The sequence below is a fragment of the Temnothorax americanus genome, unplaced genomic scaffold, assembly GCF_048541705.1.
Source record: "Temnothorax americanus isolate GAGA-0224 unplaced genomic scaffold, ASM4854170v1 Scaffold9, whole genome shotgun sequence".
NCBI classification, from domain to species: Eukaryota; Metazoa; Arthropoda; class Insecta; order Hymenoptera; family Formicidae; genus Temnothorax; species Temnothorax americanus.
Genome location: NW_027509812.1, coordinates 5,725,659 through 5,752,395, shown reverse-complemented (window position 1 = coordinate 5,752,395; position 26,737 = coordinate 5,725,659). Strand labels below are relative to the sequence as shown.

At 36.2% G+C, this 26,737-nt stretch overlaps 1 protein-coding gene across 5 annotated transcripts in view; it reads left to right on the top strand.

Annotated features, from left to right (window-relative positions):
• The window catches only part of LOC143908202 (uncharacterized), a 371,145-nt gene that overhangs the window by 6,488 nt on the left and 337,920 nt on the right, over nt 1-26,737 (top strand). Inside the window, exon 2 of one of the 5 annotated variants that reach the window (XM_077425646.1) lies at nt 1,426-3,501. The exons of 3 other annotated variants lie outside the window; for them this stretch is intronic. In XM_077425646.1, coding sequence (XP_077281772.1) covers nt 1,426-1,880 — 455 coding nt within the window. In that variant the 3' untranslated portion in view covers nt 1,881-3,501. Of the gene's footprint in view, nt 1-1,386; nt 3,502-26,737 lie in introns of those variants that run through there. One more of the 5 variants, XM_077425645.1, reaches the window with a different exon arrangement.

The following is a 26,737-nucleotide window of genomic DNA, read 5'->3' as shown; positions in this document are numbered from 1 at the left end:
GTACACCGAGAAGACGTTTATTCAGTCCATGGCTGGGTTAAAGATAGACGGATGAGTCGCGAGCTTTCGTAATCGCTTCATTCCACCGGCGCGGCTTTGCCGTGTGTACCTTGCACCATCATCCCATCGTATATTCCGCTTTAACAAATGCATTCGCGTCGCTCCACATTCTGGGTTTGCAACGGAGCATAGTGTGCCCAGTTAAAAACCACCGACCAGTCGAGACGCTCTAGAGAGAACGAGTCTGACAAACGGTTCCGCGCTAACTCCGGCTTCATGTTTTTCGTGCGGTTAGTAGAACCGGTCCAATTATATCATACCACTGTACCAGGAACGACCACGGCAACCCTCGTGCGCATGTTGTACACGTGTACATATATACGCGCGTATATGTTCGAATAATGTTGCGCACGCACATGCAGCTGGAGTGCACGCTTTGACATTCGGAGAGTCGTATATCAGGCGCGGATTTAGTCGCTGATGCGCCCAATGCAGATGTAATTTCCCGTATAGAATCCTAATTCGTTTGATATTTGTTTTTATTACGTAAAAATAGCAACAAATCTTGCAAAGTATATTATTCGAAAACTTATTATAAGAATTAAAGAAATTTAAAAAATAGCTATACGTTTCTGCATCCATGCGATTAGCCGCGATCTGAACGTTTTAATTTAATGGAATTAATACTAGAGAGATGTCTGCTTTTCTTCCCTTCTTTAAAGCTTATAATTTTTCTAAAATTGCGGTAGAGTACGTTTGTCATATCAGCAATTTCTCTGGATTAATATCTACCGTTTATATACGCGAGATGATAAAATCGCGCAATATAAGTAAACACACAATCTGCATTTATTAATTTATTATATGGTCTAGATGGTGGAATTATTTATAATGAACGATTACGGAACGTTTATTAAAAAAGAAAGAGTAACGGTATCGGTTACGCGCCGATGCACCAACTAACGAACCGATGTATTTGCGCTCATTTCTGCCAGTCACTTCGTAGTAGCGAATGGCGGTGACTGTAGGAAAAAAGAATAGATACAGTCCCACAGTGACTACTTTCTTTATTCAAAATTCGCTCGAATGTGTCAGCGACTAAACTAGGAACTAGTCTGTAGACAGTATAATAAACTTGTCTATATTTGCTTTATTTTATTTATTTATTTCTATTGATTTGATTATTGATTAGACTCTGATACATACGTAATCTAATTTGATTGAAAATAAATATATAATACATTTTGTAAAATCTAGAGCAGAAGGTGATATTGAAACCTAATATCTTCTGAACTGGTATCGTCGTTTTTAAGATAGACTTTCCTTACCGAATATTACTAGCTAGCAGCTAGGTTGTTTCATCATCGGCAAACTAATTGTGTTAAGTGATGTGGGGTTCCTCCCCATCCTCCTTGTTTCCCGCAGGTTCGCTTGCGGGTGTGGGTGTCGGGGTTGGCGTAGCCGGGATGGGCGTCGGGTGCGGCAGCTCCAACCCCCTGGAATGGACGGGCCAGGTGACGGTGCGGAAGAAACGCAAGCCTTACTCCAAGTTTCAAACTCTCGAGCTGGAGAAGGAGTTCCTCTTCAACGCTTACGTATCGAAGCAGAAGCGATGGGAGCTCGCGCGTAACCTGAATTTAACCGAGCGCCAAGTCAAGATCTGGTTTCAAAACCGTCGGATGAAGAACAAGAAGAACAGCCAGCGGCAGACCCAGCAGCAAAATAATAACAACAATAATAGCAGCAGCGCCAACAATGCGAATCATCACGCGGCGACCGGTAGTCATCACCATCCGAGCACCGCGCACGCACCACCCTCGAGTCACCACGTGGTCGCGCAGGCGCATCACGCGAACGGCACCACGAAGCATCATCAGTGACCCGTGGCCTTCTCTGGGGTAGTTTTCGGGCATCATCATCACAGCCATACCTCGTCCAGCAGCGGTGGCAGCCACGGGGGCAGCCATAGCAGCCTGGTAGCAGGTCACAGCCATAGCCTCCACGCACCGCAGTCCCAGACGCCGCTGCCGCCGATTCACGTGTCGTCGTCGTCGTCGGGCACCTTGACGCCCGCCACGGCCGTAGTCCATCCACACACGCATACGCACGCACACTCCGGCAGCCATCATCATCAGCTGGCGCACGTGGCTCAACAGTACCCCGCTCTCCTACATCAAACGCCTCACGGCTTGGCCGCCTGAACGCACCGAACGCCCTAGAGAAAAACTCGTCGAGACGCCTCTGAATAAAACTCAGGTGATCCCGCTAAACCGTCGATCAATATCCACGTCCACGGGAATTCGATGAAAACTCATGGACTCTGTCGAGCAGCCGTTCAAAGACTGCCTCTATTAAGGAAAGATAAAAGCTCGCGCGTAGTTTATTATTATTAATGATTAATTATATTATTAATTATTAATTATATTATTATTATTCAATCAAGCGAAGACTTCGCTATTGTATAGAAAGGGCGCGTTTGGGGCCACCATTTCAAGCGGTCCGAAGACTCTTTTCGAGTGTCGGTGTCGGGGGTGCCGGTATTCTACGAATAATACGCGTCATCAGACGACACCAAGCAATCTGTCCAATTCGTAATTCGCTAGTATTTTCTCCAGTTATATATATATACATAAAGTAAAGAGGTAATTAATGTCACTTAATGTACCCCTACTCCTCCCACCGCCCCAGAGCCTCCTCTTCCCTCTTCCAGTCGCGTCGTATATGTTTACTCCGTCTCAACATCCCTGTCTATTGTTGAGCCCGGGTCTCGCACATTTGGAGATTGGAAACGTATCGTTGCAGTTACACCCGGGGCTAATTCAATCAAACACCATTGATTTTGCAGTTAGGGCTGGACGGTCCGTCGAGAATCGCAAGTTGTAAAGCGGATGGGTCGCTTTTAGGGGTAAGTGGACTCACTGATCTCGCGTAAATGCATGTGTAATCGCTCTTTAAATTAACTTTTCACTTCGGCGTGGGTTATATACGATCGCGTTAAAGATCTGCAAATCTTGTCGATTACCTACGTACAACTAGATAATGCTAAAAAGTCAGTGTTAGCGAAGAATTGATTATTACTCGGCATTCAACGCTCTTAAGTCTGTTTTTCTTAAAACGTTAATTCGAAATGTGGATAAAAGCTTTATTGACATGTAGACTCGCGGCAAATATCTGTTTTCGGTAATATTTGAATTTAAATGTCAATTACAGATCTAAAAAAACTTGCAGCGTAGTCCACATTTATCGAAATATATATATATATATATATATATATATATATATATATATATATATTATTTATAATGAAAACGATTCTCGACTCACAGAAAGGAAAGTCAAAGGTTAGTTTGTGAGATATAAATACCTTCTTCTTTTACTGTTCAATTATTTGCCTGTCGTGACAAAGTAAAATGTGTGGTAAATTTTGAAGTCAGTGTAGAACACGAGAGTATCCGAAAAGTTAGGCGCAGTTACGTCCACAATGTCGTACTAATCGCCTACCATCAAGGATCGCAAAAATTAGTACCTATAATTCTTATATTAATATTGAGGAAAAGCGATTTATGTTAAAAATATACCTAGTAGCCAGATTAGATGTCGATCGTTCTCTTAGGCTGAGTTTGGGATCTTCATAAAAATTATATATGCAGGGTCAAGATCGTACACTCAGTATTTTCATCTCCGCGCGCGGGCGAAATTCTTGCCGTGAAAGGAACAAAAGGTTGTGGTACTTAACGCTCTAAACTTTACCACTTGCTAACAAGATAGCGTAATTGTGTTATTTATATGATAATAATTGATGACACGTGATAAGGGCTTTTTGGCTTACGTTGCTAAAAAACCGGCGCCGAAAATTTTTACAAAATTTTCGTATTTTATAACGATATTTCATTGCCATTGGGTATCCCAAGTCGACAAAAACTGGACGTGATATCGATCGATATCTTAAATCGACATTCGTTAAGTTTTAATATCTATTAAAAATTATTTTAATATTAAAATTAACTAAATGTAATTGAATCGATATGTTCTTATTGATTATATTCTATGCTTTTGACTAGAAACTTAAAAATATCTAAAACGAAAGTATTTGTTAATTAATAGTTATCAATAATTATACATACATGATCATTGATAATTATTAATATGTATAATATATTTTTTTTGCGTTCAGTGAATGTCACAATGATCTCTGTAAATATATCCAATGGATATGTCATCTGACGGACATCTTCCGGTCGTTCTACATCTTTTGTTTAAGACCCGTGTGCTCATGTCTTTCACGACGAGAAGCGAACGTAGTAAAAGAAAATCGATCTCGTATGAACGAAGTCCTAAGCGCGGCCGGAATACAATTTTGAACAGAACATCAGTGAGTAAGTAGGTAATCTAATCAGATGTTAAATGAAAAAAGAAACTATCCCACTGGATCTCTATTCTAAGGTGCAACATTATCTAAATTACAAAGGACTTGCTGAGTCCGTGTGAATGGCTACAAATATATTATATACATGTATTTTGTGTATGTGTGTGTATGTGAGTGTTCGGACGGGCGTGTATGTATACATATATGTGTACGTGTAGGCATATTCGCCTACATATATATATGTGTATATTTTTTGTGAGCAAGAGCATTTGTTTTATTTGAGCATTTGTGGTGTACGAATGTGTCACACGGCAGTGGATACGAATGTATGTTTTGTGGTACAAAATAAAAAGTAAATGCGCTTTGCACTGGAAGAATCGATAGGAAGAGAGAACGAGAGAGAGAGAGAAAAAGAGAGCGAGAAAGATGGATAAACCGGGAGCGAGAAAGAGAGGGCGAGAGAAACGAAAACAGGATATCACCGTGAATTGAAAATTCTTAATCGTATGAGATAGCTGCGAACGATAGCAACAGATATTTATGCGGTTGAGTCGAGAAGAAACGTAAATACAGCGCGATGATAGGACACGTGGATCGCATAGAGTGAATCTGAATTCGTGAGAGACTGAGTTCCGGACAACTGTATAGTTCTGCCACGGTACTGTAACGGATAATTATGTAACGACGATAATATAATACAATATAAATGATAACGAGGTAAATAATTTCAAGTGGAATGACTAAATGGGAAATTTCGACCGGACGGTAGCGATCCTGTTGCGTTTACCGTGCCGTCCGAAGCTTTGCTGCAAGTTGATTGTAATTAGTTATTAAATATACCACTGACGATGTTTATTATGACTATTAAAAAAAATTCTTAAGATTATTATTATATTATATTATATTATTATTAATATTATTATCATTATTATTGTGAGCGTCACGTTAATATTATGTTATTGTTTTTATTGTGTGTTGTTTTGTATGTACCTATCAGCCTATAATAATAACATTATTACAATTATCTATACATCCGCTCACACACAGACACAGTAGAGGAACGGGAAAAGGAAGTAAATACACATTATATTATCATTGTCCGCTCTAAATACTGCCTTGATTTTCCGACCCACAAATTTATGGTGTACCAATTTGAAGAGAAATTTCCAATCTCTTAACACACAAACGGAAATTTTATGTTTTCTAATTCGTGAAAAATTTTATAACACTTTAGATTGTATAACTAATTTTCGATCGATAGCCTGGAAAATTCGTAGAATGAGTAATCTAAAACTAAAGTTATATATTATGTCGTTGAGGTGCTGGAAAAGGAAAGTGGGATACTTGAGAGATAGCACCTTTTTATTAAAAAGAAATTGTTTTATATAAAGATGTTTTTAAATATTTTTTTGTGACTTAATTGCTAAAATATTTTTCTGTTATTATTATTTTTATATAGGCGATAACAAAGCTATAACGCACCAAGTTATTACTGATACATGAAGTAAATGTAAAAATCACAATTGTATCATTTATGTTGTCCATCTCAATATTGCTCTTCATGCAGTAAAGAACTGTTAGATCTTTCTCTTGATTTGCCACTTCATATTGTATATTATCATGCGCTGTATCTGTAAATTATATGCGTAAATATTAATTGTTTAATATTACGTTTAAAAATCTCCATCCTTATATCACATATGACAAAAACATATAACAAAATATTACAAATAAATCGTCATGTTTTTTTTAATCAAATTAATTATGTTCGACTTATTATGCACGCAAAAATAATGAAGAAAAATATTTTTGCAATCCTTTTATAATACATTTTAACAGACGTACATTAAAATATAATATAATTTTTTTTTACATAAGCTGAAATTTTATATAGTATGTTTGTGAAATTATTATAATTTTCCAAAACCTGAAAGTTATGAGAGGTATGATATAGTTTATTTAAAAGCACTCAGGATGTTGCAAAATTTTCATTTGAATTTTGTATAATATTTCGATACTGTCAATACATGAGTTATGCAATTATTTTATTTTTTTGTACAACATGTTAACAAATCTTGCACAATAATTTTCTATGTTTATATTGCTTGTTTTCTCATAAAATATTATTTTTACGAGTTTAAACAACTTTTTATTTTACAAATTTTAGTGGTTCTAAAATGCATTACGATTAAAAGTAAATAAAATCATGCATAAGAGTTAAACGCTCTGCTATTTAGTACGTCACATATCAAAGCTTAATATTATATAGTATTTTTTAAAAATCTGTAATATTTCTCCGATGAAATATATTATTTTGATTATACACGTACTATTCAATGCCTGCGATGTGTTTGTCAAAACGTAATGCTATTTAATCCACGAAAATTTTTAATTTATTTAAAGTTGAATTTAAACTTTTTTTTAAAAGCCAAACGATTAATATGTTGAAAAAATATATTTAAACTACGACTTTATTATTAATTTTTAATGACATGTCCAGAACTCGAGAAAAATATGAAATGCAGTAAATGCAAATTGTTTTCGTTATTTTTAAACATGTTTTTTTTCAAAATGTGTGCATTTTATTTAATTTTTTTCCATTCCTACATTTATCCATTCACATTTTAATTGTATTTGTATGATACTAAGATATGTCCGTAAGGTAGAAATTATATGCTACTTGTAAATAAAATTACAAGATTATTCCTGTATCGAAGTGCAATAATAAAATATGTTATATTAGTGCCAAAGTAATTGCAGAAAAAAAAAGCATGAAGTTCCTTCCGCATCAAACAAGAGTATACAATAGTTAGTCAAAATTTTTTTTATCTTTTAAAATGTATTCCACGAAGTAAATACTTCTGTTGTATCCATACAATTACATATAAAATTTTTATAATTTTGTAGTAATAGTTTTAAATTAAAAATATTTGAAAACTAACTCAAATATATAGTTATAGGCTGTTTTTATATTTTTAATTTGACAATTTTTGTAACATACAATTATTTAATAGAACAGGATGTGTATATTTTACATATATGTGCTTTAAATATCTTTTGTATGCAAATAGAAAATTAGTTGTATGCAAATTTCTACTAAAAATTGCGAATTCAAATTATATCTAATGTATATATATACAAATTGTTTGAGTACAAAATATATTTTGTCATTATGTTTTATTTGAATAATGTAGAAATACAATAGTAATGATATTACATTAGAGTTATTAAAATTGTTTTATGTAATTATTTAAAGAACTGAATAGTAAATTAATTATTACGCAAGATTGTATAAATTATGTAAGACATTTAAATTAATACATAAAATGTGTAATAGATGTGTTTAGACTTTAATAGATAAAACATAGGATCTTTTTTGTCATAGGTCTATTATTATATTCTAAGATTTTGTACGATTTTTTGAAAAGGACTTCTAATTAAAAATTTGTCGGTAAGTATTGAACATATAATGCATAATATATTATTTGTTTTTTGCAAAAAAGTTAGTTTCCATATATTTACACAATATATGTGTTTATTTAACTTAAAAATACAATAGATTAATGGAAAATAGGTATACGCATAGCAATTAATAAATTAAAAGATATACAGAAAATTGATAGAATCTTTTTTGACAATAAAGCAAAATATTAATTTATATAAATAAACATTAAGAAAAGATCTGTCAGACAAAAGATAATTCCATTTATTAAAATAAATAAACTGGTTCAACGAAATAACCATAGAACATAATTTTTGCTTAAATATTCGTTAATTCAATAATTTCTTTAATATGTAATTTAAGTTTTTCAAAATGTTGAACAATAATTTTCGATTAAATTATTGAAATATGTTATTTTTTGTACAATCCATTCAATAACTTCGAAAGCATATAGTGCACATATTTAGTGAAATATGGTGAAAACGTTTTTTTGTAAACCGTTATGCCATCTATTGAATTCATTGATTGAGTGTTCGACTTTCCAAAAATAAAAAAAATTGGGTCCAAGTCACGTCATCCGATGTTTTTCCAGCAGTGAAGAACAACGGAATTCTTTAACATTCTACCCCTTGATGCAAAAAAAATTAGAAACTTTTGTCGCAACTTTCTAATCCTGCCCTAGCTTCACTCGTATCTTCAGTTGTGTGTGATAATGTAATGCTTGCATGATATCATTTAAAGTGTTCTTTTTACTTAAAAATAACTAATAATTTGTGTTGGTTAATTATATAGTCACGCTGGCATATAAGTACTGTGGTGAAGTTATAATTTGTAGCTATATGTACATACATATATATGTACATTTTATATGTATTTAAAAAGACTTTAATAATTTAACTCTATGAAAACTTGTTTAAAAAGAGACGCGTAATGGAAGCTTTATAATGACAAATTTATTTCTTGAGCCACTACTGCGTCGAGTATGTCATAAATTATATATAAGTAGGTTTTTATATTAAAAAAAAATAAATGTTTAGATAATTACAGCAGTGACTATCAAAGTGACAATTACGCGTATAATGTATATAGTAGAAGTGATAATTTTCTTTGAATTAAATTTAAATGACTATATATGGAAGTTAATTATAAAGTAAAAGAGAAACTAGCTCGTATATCAAATACTGTAGAGAAATTAAGGATCAATAAACGAGTAAAAGTAAATGTTACAAATTAAATTACATATATTAGCTTCAATATAATATAATTGAAACTTTTTAAACTACACCGGTCTTCAGCCAAATTGAAATAATTATAGATTTAGAAACTAAGAACCTAATAATTAAACGATAAATAAATAAGATTAAAATATAAGAACAGATAATATAATTACCTAAATGGTTTATAGACATGTACTAGTTATTTTCTAATTCACAAAATCTCGAGAACATACAATGAATAATTTTAAAATAAATTTAAATAAGTGTTATGTTAAGTGGATTATATTAGATTTATGTACCTGTCTGTAAGTATTTCACATGCTTCAAAGACTTAAGTTTAATATTGCTTTGTTATTAATCTTAAAAGCACTTTGACGTAGTTCTTCAAGTATAATATTCTCTTTTATGTTTTTTATTCTGATTAATTTACATCAGTTTCTGTCAATTTTAAAATATTTATATTTAGCATCGTATTTTTCATGTTCACTACAAAATCCAATCGAAAACGGTATTCCGTACATATTGTAAGGAAAGTTCAATTCTTTTTCCGTCTTTAATTACGTCACCTGGCGAAGGAATTAAGACAGCCTTCCATTTGTCACAAGCCTCGAACGCACAATGTTTTCTTTGTTTTTTTTTCTTGAGAACTGTATCTCACAGTGACAATCTCCATTACCTAAGACCCAAGCTATGTAATTACGATGACGTAGTAATTATTCTGCTGCAAATAATCGGCTAATGCGCAATATTTCTAAACAACTTCAGACGGATAGAACTATTCTGTTTGTCTTCTCGTTTTATCCTCCAAAATAATTTTGCCAGAGAAATAGTTTTTATTCGTATAACATTAAACGCAAAAGTTATTCCGGAAAGTATAAAATACTACAAAGTAGCTATTATCGGTCGTTTCTACACAAACAAGCTAATAAATATTTTATGATGACAATAAACGCGCGCATTAATTTCCCCGATTTGCATTAATCAGCAGATGAAATTCGGATAAATTTCTTTGTATCGCGCCGAAAGACGATTCGTATTATTCGAATGGGAGTCTCGATGTGCAACATTGTCCGAAAAATGACCAATAAGAGAAGCTCCCGGGTCCTGTCCTAATAAAAGGTTGACGGAACGTCCTTCTCTCTTATGGCAATTCGGTGAAGCCAGTTCTAGCAACAAGAGAAATATCCGCCCCTCGTGCTACCTCCCATTCGGCGCCAACTTAGTAGAACCACCCGGAGCCCCAGACGTTCGAGGAGAGACAGGGATGCGATCTATCTGCAGCTCAGTTTTGTCGTTTCACTCAAATTGAATTCCACGTTACGAGTTGACTCGTGCGCCGACTTTTCCATTCCCTCGGGGATTAGCGCGAACCTTAGCTTCGCCGTATTCAACGTGTCACGTGAAAGTACGGAAGGATAAAAGTTTCTTGATGCGAAAAAAGGAAAGGAGAAAAAAAAATAATCTCAAGTTCCCACGCCTCTTTGCGACACTGCATCGCGGCTTGATGCAGTTTTGCCATTTCGCCCGCGCGGATTGCGCGTTAGTCTGGAAAAGCAATTTTCCGCCTGGATTATAAAGCGGCAGAAGGCTGGAGATATATCATGACGTACATTTTTGCGGCATTGCTTGATGGAATTTTTGAGGTAGAGAAGCATGATATACATTTTGCATTTTTCATTCGAACGCACCTCCTGTGATCTACATGAATGATTAAATGAGTCTTCTGTTATGTGACTAGCATAAATATTTTATATATAATTTGCTACTTCTCAACAATGCAAAAATATTTTCAATTTTTAATACTTGCGTTACAAAGTTATTTATTAAAAGAACAGAAAGATTTCAATTAGAAGATAATCTTAATAAGATGCTTATTAATTCTTTTAAGAAAATTATCACAAATGAATTTGTTTGAATATCTGTCTACTGTAAATATAATAGACGTTTTTCTATTTTTTTTTATTTTGGTATGTATTTGCGACATATAAATATTTTAATAACGAGCAACAAAAATATTTAAAACACAAATTTTTTAATATAATAAATATAGAAAGATATTTTTACTTGATGGAGACAAGAATTACAATTTTTATATGACGAATAAGAAGGCGAAGCAAAAAGAAATAACGAAGTATAAGGGCATTCCCGTTTTCTTTTGGTTTTACTATTACTTCAGCTTCGCCCACTCGCGTATTGGGGCTGGCAATTCCATTAGGAGATAGACAATCGTCGGGAAGAGCGGCAAAGAAAGGGGAAGAATAATTCGACTGTATCTGAAATTCCGGTCGAACGAGTAACGAGCTCAATTGAGACGTTGCCGAACCGCTTTCCAGTTTTCTATCTCTGGTCGACTGGATGAGGGATTACGACGGACGTTTCGCAGCCTTTATTACCAGCTTTGTAAATTAACACGCGTGTGTGTAAATGAAACTTGAATGAACGCTCGCGATTGTTAACGTGATGATTGCTTTTGGAAAATTCAGGATGTGCAGATCTCGGCAAGAGAAATAAAGCGTGAAAAATGTTAATACCAGTTGCATTCAGAAAAATAAGAAATGTGCGTGGAGATAATCAAAAATTAAAACGCTGCGCTATTTATAAGACGGCGGTTATAAAAAACTTTCATTGTTTTTTTTTTTAACAAGTTTAACTAAAAACATTTGTGCAATTTGAAACAGTTTCTTCGAAATGGTTTCCAGTTCGGTAATGAATTTTTATTTATATATTACAAAGTTTAATAATTTGATCACACAGGCAACGCATTCGAGTAAAATATAAATTACGGTGCCACTTAACTGGAAACTTTATAATTAGGAAATAAATTTATTTCGTTGACGTTGACTAATGAATATAGAAAAACGTTTTAGCGGGCTAAGCGTAATGGGGATGAAGAATTTAATGAATTTTCGTCGACACCTGCCGTTGCGTGACACGCGCGAAGACGAAGACGGAAGGCCGTTAATGGGGGAAGAAGAATCGGCTAGCTCTTCAAATCCCCATGTTGTACGGCATTTGCATGTACATTATCTGCAGGGATTTATGATCAAGAGCGCGATTACTGCCCGGTTATCGATTAACCGTTTATGCTTCCTTAAAATACACCTCGCAACATTCTTAGCCGTCTTTGCCGGGTCTTAAGACATCACGAGGCTCTCGCAGCCTTCGACACAACACAAAGGCCGGGATCTCTTCTTTCCCGCCATATAGCGCGCGCACCGTATATGATCGCCTCCGCGCGGCTCTCAGCGCGGCCGAATGTCGCAAGTGGGTCTATTCTTAGAAAGGGTCGCACAAAACACCGGTATTTACAATGTAGGTGTATCGCATTTAAAAATATTGGCTTTAATATATAGTTATACCGCCATAGCTATGGAGAAGGCCTGCGCGCCGTCGAGAGGATCGCGCGCATTATATAGTGGGGGCAGAAAGCTATTTAATACGTTTCGGCGCATAAATTGCCAAGTATATGGGGCATTATGGGGTGGGACGAGACCGTCGTTGTCCATTGGCCTCTCTTGCCGGAGCAAGAATCGTCCTCGTCACGGCCACCATGTTGACTGCCGCTGAAATGTGGAACTTATTCGTTCTCCTACCACATGCCGCCTCGCGATTCTCGCTCTTCCCAATCTCTCTGTCTTCGTCCTAACTTTGTAGCTACATGTAAACGAAATCGGCAGTAATCGTGCTCTCTCGCTTCTCTTTTCTCGAGAAGAAATATTTTTAAGAGAGATCACCCGAAATAGAAAAACTTTATGGACTCTCTCTGTCTCTCTCTTTCTCATTTTCTCTCTCTTATGTGTAGTTATATTTATTATCTTGCATGGTCATCTTTCTACACAATATAGATGTTCATAATTTCACGTTTCGAACATTGTACAAAAGTTTAATATTTTTCTAAATAAGCATGACTGATATATACGCTTTACAATAATATATAATCTTTAATCTTTGTTGAGATAATAAAATTCTCCATGCCATAAATGCATTGTCACAAATCAAATATAAGTAACATATAATAATAATTTTAATTATTCTAACGAAAATGATAATGATGAAAAATGTAAAAAAAACGATCGTTCTATTTTCCAAACTTTTCCGCATTCTATGCAACATTGTTCGTTAGCCATCTCTTCCAGCTATGTCTCAAGAGTGTACGCCACAAGAGATGTCTCCCGGATTCCAGGAAGCTCGCCGCGGCCCGTCCAATTTATTTACTCGTCCCGCAAAATCCCCATGCTCCGATTGGTCGGCCGGGATAAACTCCGCGGCATAAACTCGAACTCGTCGTCTTTCCTAAGTGGTATGGGGTTTTTCATATTAGACTTTTTCGTATTCGTTCGGCGCATTTAACCGGGTATTTTATGCTTCACGTATGGAGGACCGTCTCTCCCTCATGGCCGGCTCCCTTGCCATCGCGACCGGTTAATATCGCCAAGCACACGGTCAGTGCCGTCATTTTACGATTTTATTATATCGCCGCATCCCCGTCGGTTTGTGAAGAGGAGGAGCTTTTAACCTGCTCTTCGGTATCCTCACCTTAATTGGGATTAATATGAACGACGATCGCGACATGTGTTATCCCCCGGCGTGCGCACAGTCTCTCGATGCTTAAAGTTTCCTCACATTTTAATTCGAAACCGGCCCTCGCTACCGAGGTGACATCAAGTTAACATTTTGCGAATCCCGCCGTGAACGCGCCGCAGGCCACGTGTACCATTTGCAAGTTTGTAATTGGAGAATATTCTTCGCAACGTGAAGAATTTCTATATAGCGGACCGGCTTAGTTTTAACAAAATTTTTGCTCTTCTCCCGCATTTATTCGTTTCTTAGACTACTTTGAATCTCTCTCTTTACATTTAAATTACATATTTATATTTTAACTAATAATCGTCTTTCAAAATTCATCGTTTTTCTCCGCAGGAGAGCAAATACTTTTTTAAGACGGTTGTTCGCATAATTTCATTAAATAAAAACATTAAATAAGCACATAATTAATCAAAGAAGGTATAGATTAATGTAATCGTGGTAGCACGATGAAAATAAATCGTGAAATGCAAATGAAAAGATGAATATTTTTTTTTACAAATCACATTTTAAAATATCTTAGAAATGACCATTTTTATATGATAAAATTATTGATGTCGCTGGTTCATTTAACAGCGACTGAAAAGTTTTCAGAAACCTATCGAAATGCAAATTTCACAGTTCAGTAAATGTACGACAGACAGCGCGATTATTTTCTAATGACAACTTGCCGACGACAAGCTTGAGCAAGAATTGAATTCTAAGCTGCCTAATGAAGTAGCTAGATAACGAGTTGTTTTCTTATTCTTGTTCTAAAAATGTACTCTTCTCGCAATTCTACTCCATTTATTTATAAAGTGAATATCATTATTACTTAAATCTACATAAAAGTATTCAACCCAGTACCGAATTATTCATGACGAGATAATCTGCCTTGCATCGCCAGGCCGGAATTGGATGGACATCGCTTTCGGGAAAAACAGCGAATAAGGTGCTTGCAGCTATCGATGGCAGCACCAAAGCCTCGGTCTCCTGACATTCGCGGCCGGCGACTGGTAGACGCAACCGATTGGGAGATAGATCCGGAAAAAGTGTGGGAGGAATGGCATGGTTCTTGCCGGATAGCGGAGGGCGCCACCGCACAGTGGCAAGAAACCGCGTGTTGGCTGAAAACTCTCCTCTTCGTCTTCGTTTCGCAACGTCTCACGCTCTCCCGGCAACCCTCTCCTCAATATTCTAGCCGCGACGATAGGTAGAGACGTTTTCTCCTCTCTCCCTTTCACGCTTGTTTCCCTCTTTCTCCATTGTCGCCTCTCCGCTCCTTTCCTCTTCTTTTCGTCTGTGCTGGCTTTTCTCTTCTGGCCGCGCCCATGTCGATGATGACGCGACCATCGCGACGTTGCACCAATACACGTTTCTCTTCAACCCGCCACGATTCTCCATGCTCATCTCTGTTCATCTCGTCGAATTTGAACGATCCTTCTCTAAAAATTCATAGAGGAAAAGAGAGAAAATGAGAGAGGGAAGAGGGAAGAGGGAACGAACGGTAGATAAAGAGCGACTGTTGATGTCACCCTCTTTCTTTCCACTCGACATCCAGTTTTCCAATTCCTCGTGCTCGTTTGCGAGCCCCTTTTTTTCACATTCTCGGTTATCAACAACCACGAGGAATGCAAACGCATCTCTCCTACGCGCTCTTTCCCCAGAGATCTCGTCTCTCTTCCGGTCCTCGCCATCTTTCTCTGGCTGGCGTGGCCGAGAGCCGAGAGCCGAGAGAGGCGAGAGCTGCCGGGGCCGGAGAGGGAGAACCAGGAGGGGGATTTCGAGGTGGCACCACCGGAGTCTCTCTCTCTCGCCTCTCTCCGGCTCCGGCATTTCTAGTCGCCCATGGCCGGCGGGGTGAGAGAACCAGGGCGCGGTTCTGTGGGGTGGCGCGCCGAAGAGCGAGAGAGTATATAGGCGAGGAGAGGGGAGAGGGTGTTCGCAAAGTGTCCCTAAAACTTTTACAATCGCTCGGCTCGGCTCGCTCGCTCTCGCGCTCTCGCTAGGGCTATGCTTGATGGCGTATCTTCCAATGTGAGTTGCCCATAATACTAAGATGTACGGCTGCGCCGGTAGGGGTCCCGCTTGGTCTCTCACTCACTTACCACCTTATAGTATAGCAAAGCCAAAGGCGTATAGTGTGCCGAACGCCGAACGCCGAACGTACGGACGTTCCATCGCGTTTGCCGGTCGTATTCGTCCGGCATTTCGGTCTAGTTCGCGAGATATTCGCGAAAGAATCGGCCGCGTCGTCCGCCGCCGCCGAAAACGACGCGGCGTCATTCATCTCTCGGTCCGCCGCGCCCGCGCCGGTCGTTGCTCCGCCGCAGGCGATTCGGAGCAGAGCGAGCTCCATTCTACATAAATCGATACGTAATTAAGTGCTGCATCCTTTCGGGAGTCTCGCGTTGTCTCGCGAAATAGAGTATTTGGTATATAAGTGAGTGCGAAACACCGGCGCGGCCCCCCGGTCCGTCCTCTCAAGGTTGCCTGAGTTGCTTACTCCATCACTCCGTTGCATATAGATTCCCTTTCCGTCAGTGATGAGTGCCGAGAGTTACCACGACCGTGACAAGTCGGTAAAGCGGCCGATGATCGCGATGATCGAGCATTGTAGCGGATCTGTCAGAATCTCACGTGATATTGAGTGCGCAACGTGCCCTGACGTTCGTCGACACCGCCGGCGGATCCGAGAGCCGCCAATCATCATGGTAAGCACCATAGCGAGCTATCACGTGCGCGGATAATTATACTTTGACGTTGGTCGAAAGTAATATCATGCGAGCTCAGAGCAACCAATGTCGATCCAATTGTTCCATTTATAGACTTCGGGAATTATCATTTGGAAATGTTACGAAATTTTAAACAAAAATTCTATTATTTACAATAGATTAATATTCGTCTTTAGCTTTGCGCGAGATGTCTAATTTTCTAGGTATTAAATCAAACTTCGTTTTCTTGTATTATGTATGCAACTTGTGTGCGCAATAGAAGACTCTGCATAGAAATAGCGAAAACCGTTCTTAGAAATTATCAATGTAATCAAATCATATATTAGACCAATGTGGCGTTATTAAACTTATATGTGTCGCGATGAGATTTCTATAAAAATGTTGTAAACTGTGAAAGCAATTTAATCAATGCATTTTTTACGATCAGTCAATATTTATTTGAGGACAAACGTCATATTTTAAATGACACTTGGAGCAAAGAAAATGTAACGGATCTGCCATAAAAGTGGCTAATCATTTCATAAAGAAACATCAATGATATGGTGCTCGTCAATATACGGTAAGTGTTAGCGAAATAAACAAATCCTGTCGAGCAATCAATTAGAGGATATTTCATCGCCGGCGAGGTCCAGAGCAAAGGATAAGATCCCGAGAACGAGAGGGGAAACCCGTGAATATCTCCACAAGCCGGATTGCTCGAGTACGGTGTGGAAGGGACCGAGGCTTATCGATTGGTGGAAGTGTCGTATATGGCTGTTGGCCACGCCCAACAGCTAGTCAGTCAGTAGCGGACCTTACAGCGCAACCAAGTGCCATGTGACTTGCGTGTGTATTTTAAATACAATTCATGAAAATACTCACATAGATCGGGTAGTATTATTGACCTCGAGATCCAAAATAACAGTCTCGAATTTTGGGGAGATATCTTAGTTCTTATTTCGGTACGAATGAACATCCCTTTATTCCTGCGAAATGGATACTTCTAAATAACAATGATTCGATCTGCACAATCTGCATGTACTCCTGGAATAATTATTACATCGTTCCGTAATTATCATAATAAACAGCTTATTTTTATATTACACATATATTTTAACAAAGTATATTAATTTTTGATTATTTCGCATTAATAATCTGCACATCTCTATAACAATTAATTTTAGATAATTAATTTCTAAAGTTTCTGGGTTGTTAAGTATTTAGATAAATATAATTTAAACTATACTTATTTCTTATTGTCATCATCTATTTTGCAATATTTCTACTTTATAAAGTAAATCAATTGTCAAAATAAGTCATAAAAACAATTTTCTAATCATCCGACACATATATTCGAATAAATATGATTAAAAAACAATTAAACTAAAATAAAAAATTATTAAGAAAAATCCAAATACTATTAAAAGATATATTATCTATATCATTGTCGGAACATTGTCTGAATTTCTCATTATTTTATAAATTACATAAGATTTACGCATGTCAACGAAAAGACCGAATAAATCAGAGCTTAACAAGAAGAGCAAACAGAACAATAGATCATTATTTCAAGCTAAACGTGTATTGTAAATTTGGTAGATGCTAAACGACATGTCTGATCGCATCTAAATGTCGCAATTAACTTTTTAAATTTATATTCGTATAAAATTTTGTAATAAAATTTACAATTTTACCGCCAACGGATACTATATACTCAATCGCACTCTTCAGTAATGTTACTAACGTTATTAACGTAAGAATAATTCTTATGTCAAAACGGCACAATTATTACCGCGAATAATGTACTATTGTAGTTAACTGATGCAAGCCATACAAATCCGAAAATTATTACAACGTTCTAACGTGCATATATATGTTTAGATAAAATTATATAGATAAAATGTGTATGAAACGGAAGGTATATCTGAAATGTCTCGAGATGTTTTCTTAGTTATAAAAATACTTGCAAATACATACCGCAATTACATATCATGTGTAAGCATTCTGCGTCTCAAGAGATAATATTACGGCGTCGTATAACACGTCGCACTTCAATGCAAATTCTTGTTTATTAAGCGTCAATTTTCTATCTAATTTATATGCTAAACCTGAATAAACAGTAGACTTAGTCGGTTGACACGAAGCCTTTCCAGGCGGATATGGAAACTGACATATACGTTATAGTATATAATAATACATGTATGTACGTATAGTCAATACACGTAGTCACTGTTGATCTGGAAAAAATTATAATGTTCAGCCAATTTTCATTTACGTATAAAATTACGTTAAACTGCAATTTAAAATATCTGATGTAGATAATGATCGTATATAATCGCGGTTGCGTATGTATATTAAGTTTATAACTTTTATACGAAAATTGCTAACAATAAGTAAAAAACTAATACTATTTCGCACGTTAATAGAGAAATATTAAAAGCCAAGTTTTCCGTAAAATTCATCCAATTAATTTGCATTATTCGTTTTATAGTATTCAACATTTTAACATTGCTATATATTCTAAACACGTTTTGAGTAAAATCTAATGATGTGTGTCCACGAGACGCTCGCAACTTTCTCTTATTGACTTTCTTTTACTTCCTGCAGCTAGGGTATCATTTTTTCATAATAAAGTATATTTTATGTAGACGCCAGATGAATTTCATAAAGTGAAAGTAGGTTGTGGTCTCCAATTTTGACCTATAAGTTTTTATACGGTCACCTCTTTTGAAAGCCGAAGTTTAGAACGAAACCGTACCAAAAATTCTGTCGATTTTATAGTTTTACTTCTTTAACACCACTTCAAAGGACACTTTATTTATATCGTCAGAAAAATAAGAATAATTTCAATAATGTCGCGTTCCATAGCGACAATAATTAACTTGCTCATTCACGTTAAAAAAAATATATATATATATATATATATATATATATATATATATATAGAAAGAAGAGCATATCAATTAAAGAATATAAATTTTGAATTAATCATATTTTTGAATCTGTACATAAGCATAAACAAATCTTTCTTAATTTACAGAGCGTATTTTAAATTAAATAATTTTCTGTAAATTTATAAAAAAAATCTCTTTGCGTATGACGTAAACATAACAAAATTCTTATAATCGAATATTATTCCGCACGGCTAACGAACAAAAAACGGTGATCACTGAGTAAATATGCTAAGTGATACGTATACATAATCTTGACAATAATATGGCTGTCATAACATACATGGGTCAAAGATTACGCGTGGTGCAAAAGCGCGTATTAAACAAAGATATATACATATCATATATTTACCATTTATAAATAAAATACACAAGTTATAATATATGTTTTCTCTGCATGCTAATAGGGTTTTATAATACTTTAGTATCGTTCTATTGCGAGTGAAGCTTTTCTGAAAATATTCTCTTGTTATTTTTTGGCATCCTGCATTCTTCCTGCCGTTAAAGTTAATTAAAAGCTCATTTCCCTTCTGTATTGAAATTAATGCATTTAAAAACGTTAAAGTTAAACCGTATACCCAAGTGGTAATGTTTTAAATTGTGAAATTGATCACAAATAAATTGAAGATATTCTGATTACTTTATTTATCTCGCGTATGTATACACAATAACTGATACAAATGTCAATATCACATTATCTTTATTCTTCGTGAAAGAATAATACCATTTTGGCATATTTTATGTAGAAAAAATTAAATTTCCGCAAAAAATAAAAAGTATTCGAGATAACTGTCTTAACTTCTGTTAATAAATACTATAAACTTGATTATAAATTTATTATATTTGAATGACGTTTCTTTATTATTTCTGAGTAATAAAACGAAGATAGGTATACGTATATGATATTACGCTGAAATATCCTTCGTACGCAAAGCCTTATAAAAAGCGCATCATAAAGAGGCGCTGCGGCATCAAGCGTTATATCGTTATTTCGTACGTGCAAAATTAATATGGGAATGTGCATTTCATTAAAAATAAAGAGTAACCAGTGACCGCCCACCCTGACGCCATTGGTTCGTAACCTTTGTGTCCACGGGGTTCGTACTGACTATACCTACGTGACGCGAATGTTCGATACGCGAATAAGGTTCACCTTCTTCGTTCGATGCTGCCTCTTTCGTTTTTCGTGTAGTGCGCATGGGTATACCTGTGAAGGAAACTCGACGGTGGCCGGAGGAAGTGCGTATAAGGGGGTGCATCGGATGCACGGGATGCTCCCGGAGCACGGCGAGAGTCGAGAGATCAGTAACTGGTGTCGGTGCTGTTCGCGATCTTCTCATGCGCGTGTTTACATAATTTCATGGATAATCATATTTGGAAGGTGTCCCTTCGCGTTATACGCTTCCGGTTCCGGAGTATCTGATAACGGATATAATCGCGCTAATTCGTCAAACTTTTCTTACCGAATTAGATTCGCGTCGCGAAGAGAATAATGTTTTCTTAAAATTATTGTAATATTGTATTTATAACTTGAGGCTTGCCTCGACACTCATCGTGATATTTTCTATTAAATAGTTATTCTTTATCCCCTTTCAAATGTATCGCACGATCAAAGATTTTTTTAAGACAAAATGAAAGCTATATCTATCTTCTAAGTATAATGTCTGTGTGATTATTACAGTTAATTTTTCATCGAATTTGATTTTACATAAAGAATATAAAGCATTTCGAAACAACATTACGTACTGCATACTAAAATGTATTCTCAATTCAGCAGGAAACGCTAGTGGTTGTGGATTGGAAATTCAACAAGCTTTAAATTAAAATAAGAAAAATAATCTTTACATAATATCTAGTATCCATTTTATCCTATGTGCTCTAACCAATAATATTTAAAAAATTTTAAGAGACAGAAATAACACAATTTAATGACGTCGAGTTGTAACAGAAAAATTTCATGTACTTCTGTATTTTTGTTAAGAAAAAAATCAATCACAGATTGGTATATCTGCGTATTGCTAATCTGCGTTTATTTGTCGATCATTGATTTCGAATTATTCATTTTTTTTGTAACGTAAAAAATCTCACGCGACTTCCTGAGAAATTCGGGAAGACACAAGTGAATAACTGGCGAGTATATAAAGCCTGTCCGTAGGAGAAAAGCGGAGAATAAAATGACGACGTGTTCTTTGTGCAAGAACATAATGCGCTACTCGATGGACAAACATGTATCTCGCAACACCTCACCCTCCTTCAAAGGGCCTCCTCTTCTCCCTCCCCCTCTCTCTCTCTCTCTCTCTCTCACTCACTCTCACTCCTTCTCTCCTCCCACGCTCGCGGCTCGGAGGGTTGTTACAGTTGACTCTGACGGGGTTTTATGGCGTATCCATCTCCGCGTGTGTAGCTCGCGCGTAGGGAGAGCATGGCACATATAGCGACCATAGCGACAAGAACGAGGGGGAAGAGAGCTCTTCCATCGCTCTCTTCTCTCTGGTGACGTGCGTAGGGGTCAAGCTTAGGCAAGGGGCGCAGGCGCAGTTACGTTCGTGAGCCCCGCGAAGCACATGGTCGCCCCCCCGGCTACTATTCCGCGGTATCGCCGGTCTTCTATCTTTCGTATACAAGTTCCGAAACAAGTAAATAATCATGGTGACCCTCATATCTTTCGCACTTTCGTGGGACGAAGAGTGCGACACGAGCGAGAAACGTGTCATGTGTGGCACGCATCGCAAGATTCGCCAAGTGGAGTGGAGGGTCTCTATAATACGGTATTCGCGAGAGTCATGGACGGTCTTGAACCCGGTTCTGGCCCCGGCCTCGGCCCCGGCCACGATTCCCTGACCTACGAGAACAGATAAGCGAAGCCGTGACTATACGTTCGTTGTCACGTTGTGATCTTGTATTCGTCGCGTGTCGCCGGTGACTAACGCAACCATCAGACGCGCAGACAGTATATCCTCGGGATCGTTCAAGTGACGTCGTGTGTCGATTTTTGATTATTCCGCGATCGTACGGATTTACATACGTCGTATCGTCGTATCCGGTTGTTGTTGAGTCTGGCAGAAGCGATAATGTGATTAAACGATTGGCGAAACGATTAACTGAAGCGAAGCACGAAATATCGTCAGTCTGAAGCGGTATCTTGTAACATAAGTGTTTCAAAATTCTTCAAAGAAATCGAAGAATCTGAAGAAACTGATGATCTGAAAAAGAAGGAACAAGATCGTGGCGTGCTCCTGCGTGACATTCACTTACATTCACTTCTTTCCATTTCTGAATAATTTACGTGAATAATTTACGTGAATTTAAGTGTTCCAGGGTGGTTTTTGACATTGCAGACTTCAATTTTGTTATGTTATCTTATTTTCGACAAAATAAATTTTATTTTATCTAAAAAAGTACGTAAAAAAACTAATATAATTTGAGAATTATTTAATCATAAAGTTTTAAAAGAAAAACAGAAGAATAGTACAGTATTTAAAAAAAAAGAAAGAAGGTATATAAGAATTTATGAATTATCTATAGCTATATCATTCAATTCATAGATAAATCTATTAATTCCATTGTAAAATTTTCTACATTTTTATTCCAATCTGGAGTACCTATATTAAATCGAATTAAGGCAGTATATATACAAGCTCAGAAATTGTATTACTATGTGAGTAAAATAAATTAAAATATATATTTCATTATTTATTCGTGAAAGTATAAAGCATCAATATCTCGTTTACTTGTCGTTAATAATATCGAATATTTTTCTCTTACGTGAATGTTAAGACAAGATAGCTTGTCGCTAAAACAAACGCGAGTCATTTGTTCAATCCGATATGTATCATAATTATAGAGAAATCATACGTGCGAAAGTGATGGATATTTCTGTGTTGCATCGCGACGAATGTGGTATCCATTTGATGTCTAAAATTCGTCGATCGTCAGCACAGGTGAGTGTAACAATGTTCTTTGCGATGTATTTTTAATTTATAACATTTTTCCTTATTTTATTACATTTTTCTACTTTACGCTATATAAACATTGCACTTATATTGCTTCCACTGTTATAATAATATTGTATTTTATATTAAAAATCTAGTTTTTATAAGACCATTTTTTAATTATTTACGAATTAACATCCACGACGTGCTCTAGAAAATAAGTATTTATTGCTCACATTAAGCTCAACTATTTAGATCAATCGGCAATCTGTGAGATAAACATCACATCGCATACGGTAATTTCGCGGCACGGGCCGTGATTGTAAGATAAGCACGCGCAGTAGGTTTGAGTGAATGACGTGACGTCATGCAACCAGTCGTGGTTAAAATAAGCAGTTGGTCGGGGTGCGCAATTGTACGCTAATCATATATTGATAGTCATCGGCGTGTCATCCGAAAAACAACGCACGATACGGCGGAATAATTTATATAGGGATGCAAACACGCGATACAATAAACTAAAATTCTATGTGTTATATCTTTTAAGTTTTTCTCATTTATAACTTATAAAATATTCGATGACTTAAATTAGAATCTTCAGTATGATCTTCAATATCATTATATAATTTTTCAAAAATGATTTAAACTTAAAAAAAATTACGTTTAAAGCGTATAATGCATGCTGTGTTTTAGTCAATAAGTTGCAATAAACTTAGTCCGATAAGTTTATTGCAACTAAGTCTGATAAGCTGGTAGATATTTTTAACAATTTCCGCGTTTTGCAATGCAGATGAGAAACATGCATAATGCAAAACTATTATTTTTCTGCACGTCAGTCTATACAACATAATTCCCTCTCTATGTTTACAAAAAATTAATCACGATTAATTCTCTATGTTCATTGTGTAGGGTTTTAAAAATTTATACAGCGTGGTATGACTATAATGAAACGTAGCGGTATTCGAATGAGTAAAAGGAGAAGTAGAGTAAGAAATTTATTAGCTAAGTAAGAACTTCAATTATTCTACCCTGTTTCAATTATGCAATTGCATGTAAATTTGCATTAACATAAAATACAACACGAAGAAACGTTGCATTTCTGGTATTAAATGTAGGATATTATCGAGTTTTGTATTTCACATTGCATAAGTAAAGCTAGGTTGTCACTTTTTATGCGTGAGATCACACATGTTACGCAATGTCTGACTGTCAGTTATAAATAACAATTCGCGGATACGCTGAAAATTATATCTGTTACTCCTTGTCATGCCATATTGAATTTAATACCTTATTATTATCGTTAACGATAAATCGTTTTACGCAATTATTTGATAATTTCCTTATGCGTATACTGTAAATAGCAAACCACGTGATAGCTGCAAGCTGTAAACTAATATTGGAATTTTTTGTATTTATATATAAATTTTCGAAAATTACTTTCAAAATATTTCTTAATCACGCGCGCGTAATATATACTCTTGCAGATCTCCTCTTTTACTTTTTTCATATTTCTAAAATAAAAATTATAAACTCCTAATATTTTTTTGCGCTATAATATATACAGAAATATTTATAATAAAATAGCTTCAAATCCATTATTCCGATTCATAATTGTATTATTAATATCATAGATTTCCATTTTTGATCTCTACATGGTCTGGAATCCATATATCGCGGTTATTGTATCTGAATTTTAATTTTGTGGATGACACCTGATTATTAATGAAGCTCAACTCTTTATCGGGACATTCGGGACAAGTAAATTTTGTAAAATATAGTACATTTCAGGGGGCGTAAGTTTACTAAAGAAACTCGTACAGCTCTCACAGATCGGTTCGTCGGGTTTTTACGATTAGCGAATGGAAAGGGAGGGGATCGTAGCAGGGGACAGTTTCAAAAGCGGGGTGTAACTGCCCAGGCGGGCAATAAAATTTTTAACGCTTTCGTGTCCAATAAGCGTAACGTCCATCGAGTTTTACATTGGGCGGAGCCACGCGGCCATTATGCAGTAACAGTTCGAAGCGGTGCAACGATTGGCTTGTACGCACCATCATGGCTGTCGTCTACCGCGTTTCCCCTTCCAGACCATCGCGACATGCGCTTCCATCTCTCCGATGATAGCCATCCTTCTTTCTTCGGTCTAAAACATCCGATAGGAATGGATGCGCGTTCAGGTTCAGGTTGCGTTCAGCTTGCATCAGGTGTTCCACTATGATTTCGACGGAAATTTTTATGCACTGAATCTTTCAGCACCTATATGAAACAATAATTGTTATATGTACACGTATATCGTATATTAAAAACATAATTAAAACATTATTTCTCATCCATTAATAACAATAGACTTGAATCAATTCTAGAATACATTATTTTCAAAATATGAATTTTTTTGCATCACATATACAATTTTATGCCATTATATAAAATGTTATACAAAATACCGTTTGCACAGTATGTATTAACATTAATTATTAAAAAAAAATAATGGTAATTTTAATCGATTGTTTTGACAAATTGTTCAATTGTTTGAATTAATATATTTTAAAATACATTAAAAATATTAAAAAGCGTACTATTTTATATATACACATCCATCTTTACAATAGCACTATGCGCCTCAAATCGATAATGTATAGTGCTCTGCTTTATCGACACGACTGGCTATTTCCCGCCTTTTGACACACATCACCAAATTATTCTACAATAAAGAACTCAGCTGCGACATATGATAGCTCGTTATGCCTTCATAAAATTTATATTTATATTCTTTGACATATATGCGCAACATATATTTATAACAATTTTCCAAGCTTATAACATTTGCATCTTCTTTAAATGTATACATTTCATTGCAGATACTTATCTCAACAATTTTACTACTTGCCTTGACACACAATGAGATAATGACATATCAATAAAAAAGGTGCATCAATCAAATTAATACTCATTACGCATATATATGGCTCGGCAAAATATCAACGAGTTGTAAATTATATTTTATGTTTTCATAAATATATACGCGCGAATAAGACAATTTACATGATAGACATATATCTGCCTATCGCGTATGATACTCATACGATTTTTTTAATTTAGCAAAAAAATTATGGCTAAATGTACTTCCGGGAAAACTTCCGCATCATCATCAAAACGCGATATACGTATAATGCATGGCATATATCGTATCTCGAAGCCAAGCAGGTGCAGACTCCGGAATGGATGGCTAAGATGATAAGGGAAACACGCGGCAACTCAATTTTACTAAAATGCACTCAGCGTCTGCATATACAGACACTCAGGAGGGTTGCTTCGTAAAGCGCGCGGGGTGCCGATTACACGGAGAGCCTTGCCGTCATATCCGCGCGCCGCAGTTTTCGTAAGCGCACGCGCAGTACGCGCACACACGCGAGCGAGCGCAAGCGCGCGCGCGCAATACGTACACGTACGTGTAAGACACGGCATTATAATACAGGGATACGGGATAAACCGGCGCGGCGGCGAGGAGAGGTTATACACGTGGGTTTTGTCGCGAAGCCATAACTAGAGATACGA